This window comes from Syzygium oleosum, unplaced genomic scaffold (assembly GCF_021117445.2).
Source record: "Syzygium oleosum isolate NSW1041296 unplaced genomic scaffold, Sole_v2.1 Sole_v2.10, whole genome shotgun sequence".
Taxonomy (NCBI): Eukaryota; Viridiplantae; Streptophyta; class Magnoliopsida; order Myrtales; family Myrtaceae; genus Syzygium; species Syzygium oleosum.
Window position 1 is genome coordinate 5,792,427 of NW_026607494.1, and position 9,222 is coordinate 5,801,648.

The following is a 9,222-nucleotide window of genomic DNA, read 5'->3' on the forward strand; positions in this document are numbered from 1 at the left end:
TTAAAGGTAACAGATTGTGCATTCCTCAATGTTCTTTGAGGGAATCTATTATTATTGAGGGACATGCGGGCGGTTTAGCTGGGCACTTTGGCGTGGATAAGACGAAGGCCTTGTTGAGTGAACACTTTTATTGGCCTCGGATGGAGCGTGACGTGACACGTTTTATAGAGAGGTGCAGGGTATGTCATGTGGCAAAGACCAAGAGTACTAATGCAGGATTGTATATGCCTCTACCTGTTCCAGTTGCGCCGTGGGAGGATGTCAGTCTTGACTTTGTCTTGGGTTTACCAAGAACGCAGCGGAGTAAGGATTCAATAATGGTGGTTGTTGATAGATTCTCGAAGATGGCCCACTTTGTCCCGTGTAGCAAGTCCTATGATGCTTCACATGTTGCTTGATTATTTCTGCAGGAGATTGTTAAGCTGCATGGAATTCCTAAGTCCATTACCTCAGATCGTGATGTGAAGTTTGTAAGTCACTTCTGGCGCACTCTTTGGAGGTACATGGGTACAAGTTTGAAGTTTAGTTCATCTCATCATCCTCAGACTGATGGTCAAACAGAAGTTGTCAATCGAAGCTTAGGGAATTTGCTGCGGAGTTTGATTGGAGATAATCCGCGACAGTGGGACTTGGCATTGCCTCAGGCGGAATTTGCATATAACAGGTCAGAGAACCGAACTACTGGCAAGACTCCTTTTGAAGTGGTTTATGGGCGTAATCCAATTACTCCCTTAGATCTCACACCGATACCAGTTCTCAAGTAATTAAGTTCGGAAGCTGAAGAACATGTAAAGCATATCAAAGAGCTGCATTCCCAGGTCCATAATCAGATCAACAGGCAGAACATGAAGTATAAGCAACACGTGGATATACGCAGGAAAAGAGTTGTCTTCAAGGAAGGTGATCTAGCTTGGATTCACCTTAGGAAGGAACAATTTCCAACGGGTAGGTTTGGCAAGCTTCAACCTAGAGCTGATGGACCTTTCAGAGTTTTGGAGCGAATTAGTGACAATGCTTACAAGATCGAATTGCCGGGTAAGTATAATGTATCCGGAACTTTTAATGTAGCAGATTTGTCACCTTACTACCCTGAAGAGGAAGAAGATCCTAAGGAGATTGACGACGACAATGAAGGCGAAGCAGATTCGAGGACGAATCTTTCTCTAGCAAGGGAGGATGATGCACCTAGGGGGAGACTGGTGGACCAGTTATGCGACTGGACGAATCGGCGGGTTTGAAGTCAACGATATTAGATTGAGTTCAAATTTGGTCGGCTGAAGCGAAACGGCGTGCTGATCAATACTCACCGCCTTTGGCCGTGATTAACGATGGATTTTCGCGATTCGAGATTGTTTAGATGAATTTTTCTATTTTTTTAGTATTTTTTTATGGGTTAATTTAGAAGAAGGCAGTTTCGTAATTTTGCGTTTTGATGTTTACTAATCCTAGTAGGGTTAGGTTTGGGGATATATAAGCTTGTTTTAGGGTTTCCTTTGAGTAGACTTTGAATATTTTGATTTGATAATCATATTTGGAGGACGAATTGTTCTTCTGTCGAATTTTCTTGTTCAGTCAAATTTTCTATCGCGTTTCGGCATCACCATCTTTATTTCTGGCTCAATTCTAATGTGCTTAACGCGTTCACGAGAAATGGTCTTAAAAAGTCATCCATATTTGGTCATGCTGCAAGTCTTTTTCATGAGAAAGATCATAACGACATTAAGTCCCAACAATGGGAAAAGTCACACCTGGCTGCTTAAATTGGTGTCCCCTAATTATCAAGCTTTGATATTTCCATCCTCAAGGAAGCATCCCCAGATATACCTGGAAGTAACAGAACTGATATAAAATTACCCCCACAATACACGAAAATTCTTCCCTTCCACTTATATAACAAGGGACTCAGCCCATATCCCCTTCTCCAAAGGTTTTAGGTTCATGCAAATACGAAACGTGAACATCATGTCGAACTCTGTGTTTGAAATTCTTTTACTTCTGGTTTCCCTCACGGTACAAGCATCAGGAGCTGCACCTGGACTTGCAAAGCCTGGCTGCAATGATACATGCGGGAACATCAACATTCCCTTCCCCTTCGGAATAGGAGCTGGGTGTTTCATGGATGAGTGGTACGAGATTGACTGCCAACAAAGCGGCATGGTTCCCATACTAAAGAAGATTGAATTGCCAGTTCTCAACATTTCACTCCCCAATTACTATAGATCCATGAACGGCATGATTAGCGTGAGGCTTCCTTTAATTTACTCAAATGTAAGCTGTGGGGGCGATGGATATGGCGTGCCAGTGAGCTTAGAAGGAAGTCAATTTGTCTTCTCCAAGACATGGAACATCTTTATATCGGTTGGTTGCAACACCCTGGCGACAGTGAATAGTACAGAATCAGCAGTTGTTGGTTGTAGGTCGAAATGTGCTGGAACAAATATCAGCCTAGATAGTGCTTGTTCTGGCAGGGACGGATGCTGCCAGACTACACTCCCCTCTAGCCTTCAGAGCATTAGTATAGATTTCAAGGAAGAAGGTGGACATCAGGTTTGCAATTATGCTTTCTTGGCAGATAGATCATGGTTCTTGAGATCTAACTCGACAGGTTTATATGATTTGAGATTGAAAGATACGGTTCGAGTGGTGTTGGAATGGGGGATTCCGAACACTACCATAGATGCACCTGAGCTTATCGGGCAAGTTCAAGCAAATTTCAGCTGTACCGGATACAACCTCTACGACCAGAATTTGTATCATTCAAGTGAAACAATGCCATTTACGCAATGCTATTGTGGAACAGGTTATCGTGGTAACCCCTATCTTCTTGGAGGGTGCCTAGGTATTATACTTTGTGCTATCACATTTCGTTTTTACATACTATATAGCGCAATGGCTTTTTCATTCCCAGATTTTTCTCTGAAATACATGCATTCACAATGTTTAATGATCACATACATGCTTTTCTGCCTCCTTTTTCCGTTTCTTCTTCCCAAGATTGTACAAAGTGAATGCACTTTCAAACAAAAAAAATTGAATGGATTATATTGATAAGAATTTACTGGAAATAGAGGGGAACGGGATAGTCCTTTCGTTACAAGCACAATATTTTAGCCATAGAATTAACAATTTATGAGGAAATGAGACCTACTAGTCTCGCTAATTATACTCAAGGAGATGCGTTTCGCTGCTAATATGTTTGTTTCTCATTTGTCATCAGATATTGACGAATGTGAAGGTTCCTATCGGTGCCTTGGAACTTGTATCAACATACCGGGCAGCTTTAAATGCGTCGATGGCAGAAAGAAAGCTACATTCATTCTTATTGGTAAGTATATCTTTTAACCTAGAACTTTGGACAACTTCATGCTCTTGAATATCCACAGAAAGAGAACAGATTCTCATAAATTATGATTAGAAAAGGTATAGAAATAAGTTTATCCTTCGTTTGACATTGATTTTCAAGGCGATTTCGATTTTTACCCAAGAATCGAGAACCGGTCCTATCCAGGTTCTTGGTTTACCGGACCTCCTGATCTTGAAACTATATCGGACCGGCCTGCTTCCCAGGTGGGTCCCATATTTCCCAGGTGGGTCCCCACTTCCAGGCTGTCTGATGTCCTAAACTCCACTTAAATCTCTTACTAGTGTTCAGTTTCTCTCTCTATCGCATTTACTTTTCTTTCCCCACAAGTCTGGTCCCACGTGTCCCCATCTCTCTCTCTCTCTCTTCTCTACGCAAACCTGCTTCCCCTCCTCCTTCCACAAACACCACCATGACAAGGCCGACATTTTAGAGAGACGATAAAAAAAATCTACACCTCCAATTCGCTCCGAGCTTGCTCTCGAGCCATCATGGATCCTCGCTTCTGTGGTGTCTCCTCCCTCCTCCTCATTGCCCCACCGGCCCCCTTCCAACTCCACGTGGGGTCAGATCAACTCCAACTCCGTCGTCGTCGCCCTCCTTGACTCCCACTACACCGAGCTCGCCGAGCTCATCGAGAAGGTCCTCCTTTTCCAGACCATGGAGGACATCGTCGACCGCTACAAAGAAGATGGCTCCTTTTGAGAGTCGAGCAAGAGGTACGCGACTCAAGCGAGAGAGGGAAAAAGCAATTAGCCGATTAGCATTTGCGATTGTGAAAGAGGCGTGAGAGCCGAGAGGGAAAAAGCAAGCGTGAGAGGGAATTGGGAAGAGCGATTAGGCTTACAATCACTGCTGTTTTTTTAAAGATTTTTAAGATATAAAAAAACATAAAAAAAAATAATCGGTCCAGTTTGGTCCGGGTGGTTCGAGTGGATAGTTCCATCCCTAAAACTGGAACCGTACTGAAAATTACCGATTCAAATTTTGTGAAACCGGAAACCGGATGGTGGCCCTGAAAACTGCCTAGAACCGACCGGTTCGGGCAGTTCCTATTGCTCACCTCTACTTCAAACATGATAGTTTGTTTGCTTGGTGATGATCACATATAAGTTTCAATCTAGTAACTGTTGGAAAAATTTGGTTGTTGATAAACATAGAACAGTAATTTATGGACTTTTTATCCTTCGATGTGTTATGACAATCGCTATCTTTAAGGTATTATTTGCCCTCATTATTGTTGCTGTCGGATTCAGAACAAATATATCTAAAAAGTATAAATCAAAGTCATAGAGAAACGAGTTCAGCAATTACTTAATTTTTCTCTTAGAATTTCACTTTGAATATGTTATCAAATTTGTGTGTGCAAATAAAAGAAAAGAAACTGCTACGAAGGAAATAGAGTTGTTGTTGTTATGAATAGTTGTGATGAACAATGTATGATTTGGTCCTATTTATAGAAAATCAATTAAAACATCTCTTGGGAATAGATATCTTATCCCCACCATCACCACTTTTCAAGAAACTATAATCAATTTTTATAATCAACCATCACTTCTCTTCATGTCAATAAGCGTTTCTTTTTATATCCAACAATCACTTCTTTTCATGATAGCAAACTATTCATCATCCCCTACTTAGTTTGTTATATATACAAATTTACATAAATTCATACAGATAAGAAGGAAACTGTCAAGATTTGAACCTTCAATTAGTGTAAATAATTTCATTAATGAAGTCAGTGGTAGCATTATCACAAATATGAATTTATACACATTTAGGCTCCGTTCGTTTGGCGGAAAATATTCTTCCGGAAAATATTTTCTGGGTTTTTCGGTGTTCGGGGGGCGGAAAACGTTTTCCGTGGGAAAATATTTTCCTTCCCCTCACAAAATAATTTGAAATCTACGGAAAATGACTTCCGCTTCTTCAAAAGCAGTAAATCATTTTCCGGAGCTTCTTCTTCTTCTTCTTCACTAAGATCGCCGGCCGCGCCCGCCACCGTCGCCGCGGCCGCCGCTGCCGCCGGACGCCGGACGTTGGCCGCTGCTGCCGGCCGCCCGGCCGCTGTTGCCGCCGGTCGCTGGCTGCCGGCTGCTGCCGGCAGTTTGGTCGCAGTCCGCCGCCGGACGCCGGACGTTGGCCGCTCGGTCGCCGCCGCCGCCGTCACCGGCTGGGCCGGACGCCGCGCCGCTGGGCTGGCCGCCGGGCGGCAGAAAAATATTTTCTAAAACTTTTTCATATTGATCGCCGAACACTGGAAAATTATGTTCCGGGAAAACATTTTCCAGGAAAATGACTTCTGGAAAAATATTTTCCAAAAGGAGAATATTTTCCGCCAAACGAACGGAGCCTTAGTGAAAAAATTATATGCCTTGGCACTTTTACAGCCTTGTGCTTACTCCTACATTCATGAACATTTACAAAAGTTCATCCGACTTTTGTTAAAAGTGGCACCACTTCTTATGTTCGTATAGGTGAAGTTTGTAACTTATTACCTTAGCATTGCCTTGCTAAAACCTTGAATTTTATTAATAGTACTTTCTTACACTCATCCTCCTAACAATCCATGAGTAATAATCTTGTACACCAATACTCGATTACTGTCAAGATACAATAGCCTGTTGTTACCCATTGAACTTTGTCAATTTCATTATAAATTATAAAGTTGGGTTTCAACTATGCTTAACTGTTATCAATTGGTCTACGACCCATTCCTTTGGTAGTACTGCTAGCTAAACCTCTCAAGAGTCCATTAGTGAATAAATCAGCCAAGTTATTATATACTATATGCCTTAGACATTGTAAAGATATGACTGCCATTGGTTGCTATCGTAATTCTTTATCCAATAGCAAATTTCGCAACCATTTAGCCTATTTACCAACCATCGGTAGTGCTATAAATTCATATTCTATCATTGAATGAGTTATACATGTTTGCTTCTTTGATGCCTAAGAGACTATATCATTTGCAAGCTTGAAAAAGCCATCCAGATGTCGACTTGTTATCAATTGTGCTAGTCATCCAACTAGCATCTGAATATCCTTTTAGTATTGCTGGTTGTCTTTTATTAGATAGGCCATAATGTATTGTTTCCTTTAAATAACCAAGAATTATAATTATGGCATTCCAATGCATAGTACTAGGATTATTACTAAATCTAGACAATTTACACATGATAAAGGAAGAGGTCTCACAAAATCTCACGCGCCTTCATGTAACAGTTTAAGCTTTTAAAACAGTTGACAGTGGTCCTACAAAATCTCACAGAAATAAATGTTACCTTACCCTTCGTTCTAATAGGATTGTCGTTTGTTTTCAATTTGATGTATTGTTCTATTTTTCCACGTGTCATGATTTGATTGAAGTGTTGAACTCAATTTCCAAGCTATGTTATTTGCATAAGATTATTTTTTTTCCTTGGAAATAAAACTTTTGTTAATCTATACGATGAACTTTTGTGGTATCGATGGTGAGATAAGTTTAGTAAGACTGGGATTGAAGTACCACACCGTTAAAAGTTAGTCACCAAATTGAGTAGATGGTTTACACAACATCTAGTAAATTTAATTGCATTCAATTTTGCTAAAAAGTTTTCTTTAATACGACCTCATTTCGTAATCTAAGTTTTTCCCATATAGTTGGTGGCTTCCTATGATGGGAAGAAATTGCTACTTGGCCAATGGAAAAAATATCCATAACTCAATGTGAGATTAATAGTTTTCCTGCTTCCAAATTAGGGAAAATGACACAAATAGTCCATGAACTTTAACCCAATGTACAATGTGATCCCTCAACTTTTAATTTGTTCAATATGGTCCTTAAACTTTAACTCAATGTGTAATGTGGTTTTTGAACTTTTAATTTATTTAATGTTGTCCCCGAACTTTTGATACATGTTCAATTTAGTCCTTGAACTATATTAAAATGTTCAATATAGTTCTTCCAATAATTCAAGTTTAGGGACTACATTGAACATGTACCAAAGTCCAAGGAACACATTGAACAAAGCAAAAGTTCATGAACAATATTGAACATGAAGCTAAAGTTCAGGAACAATATTAAATTAATTAAAAGTTTAGAGACCACATTGCACATTAGGCCAAAGTTAAGGATTGTCTGTGTCATTATCCTTCCAAATTACTCTATTTCTAGATGGATAGTTTAGCACGTGCTTTTTATGACTCTGTCCTCTGCTAAATTTTCGGACTGCAGTCCTCGGAGCGTGCGTTGGAGGATTAGTGCAAGTGTTGCTGCTCTCTCGGTGGTTATACAAAGTCATCAAGAAAAGAAGAGAAATTAAGCAAAAAGAGAAGTACTTCAAAACACAGTGGGGACTCTTGTTGCAACAACATCTATCTTCATCACCTGAAGGCAATGTTGCGAAAAGCAAATTATTCCACTTCAAGGATTTAGAGAAGGCTACTGACCGTTTCAACCAGGATAGGATACTCGGCCAAGGTGGGCAAGGTGTTGTTTTCAAGGGAATGCTGGCTAATGGAAAAATAGTTGCTGTTAAGAAATCGAAACTGATGGACAAGGAAAAGATTGAAGAGTTCATCAATGAGGTCATCATTCTCTCGCAAATCAATCACAGGAATGTGGTCAAGCTAATGGGTTGCTGCTTGGAAACAGAAATCCCGCTTTTAGTTTATGAGTTCATACCAAACGGGACTCTTTACAAGTATCTGCATGACCCGAATGAAGACCTTCTCATATCATGGGACACACGCCTACGAATTGCAACCGAAATCGCAGAAGCCTTATCCTACTTGCACTTGGCAGCTTCTATACCCATCTATCATCGTGATATCAAGTCCACCAATATCCTCTTGGATGAGAAACATCGTGCTAAAGTCGCAGATTTCGGTATTTCCAAGTCTGTATCCCCCGATGAAACTCACGTAACCACATTAGTGCGAGGGACTTTTGGATACTTGGATCCAGAGTACTTCAGAACAGGTCATTTTACAGACAAAAGCGATGTGTACAGCCTAGGAGTGGTCCTCGTTGAACTCCTAACAGGGCAAATGCCAATCTGTCAGCTTAGGGAAGAAGGAAGGAGCCTCGCGGACTATTTTATCAATTCGATGGAGCAGAATTGTTTGTTTGATATTGCTGATGCTCGAGTTATGAAGGAAGGAAAGAAAGAAGAGATTACCGCAGTTGCTAACCTCACAAGAAGGTGCTTGAGCTCGATTGGGTGGAAGCGGCCGACAATGAAAGAAGTGGCAATGGAGTTGGAGGGAATAAGGAAGCTCCGAAGCTCTTTGAGCTTCCAACAAAATCAAGAAAAGATCAAGGTCGCTGAATCTCGTGACTCTATTTTCACATCTGGCAAATCTTTCGTGGACATGGGTGTAACTACATTTTCAGATGAGCAGCCACTCGCACATTGTGAATCATGGTGAAGGCAACACTTTCTGGCATCATATCCGCAACAATTTCTGGCTATACATGCAGAGGCCAATGATAAGCCGCAACAAAATTTATCTTTACCCGTACCTCTTACCCTTAACAAATAAAGGGGAACTTGCCCTTCGTCTAGTCAATTATAGACAGCTTTTTAAAGTCGTTTCCTTGTTGCTGGTGTTGGGATCAAAAGAGTGTTTGAGCACTACCTTTTTCAAGATTTCTCTGGCTCGGTGTCCGGGTTTGACGTAAGTACTATATTTCTGTTTATATGCCAAAAAGAACGAGCTGCAAAATCATCCTGCTAATATATGATGAAGTGGCTTATTACATTTCGAGGATCCTCGGATACTTGTCTTTAATCCAGTTACTGTGAGGATTATATTACAGTTGCACGCGTACTCTTGGGAACAAGCGTTCTAATTGCATCAACCTTTATCTCGTGTGG

General features: G+C 40.8%; 1 protein-coding gene across 1 annotated transcript; it reads left to right on the plus strand.

Annotated features, from left to right (window-relative positions):
* Nucleotides 1-1,860: 1,860 nt before the first annotated feature.
* On the plus strand, nt 1,861-8,986 carry LOC115662961 (wall-associated receptor kinase-like 1). The gene is made up of 3 exons (XM_056315500.1): nt 1,861-2,839; nt 3,218-3,325; nt 7,578-8,986. Exons 1-3 carry the CDS (start codon nt 1,939-1,941, stop codon nt 8,771-8,773), a joined length of 2,205 nt encoding a protein of 734 aa, XP_056171475.1. The 5' UTR covers nt 1,861-1,938; the 3' UTR covers nt 8,774-8,986.
* Nucleotides 8,987-9,222: the final 236 nt, after the last annotated feature.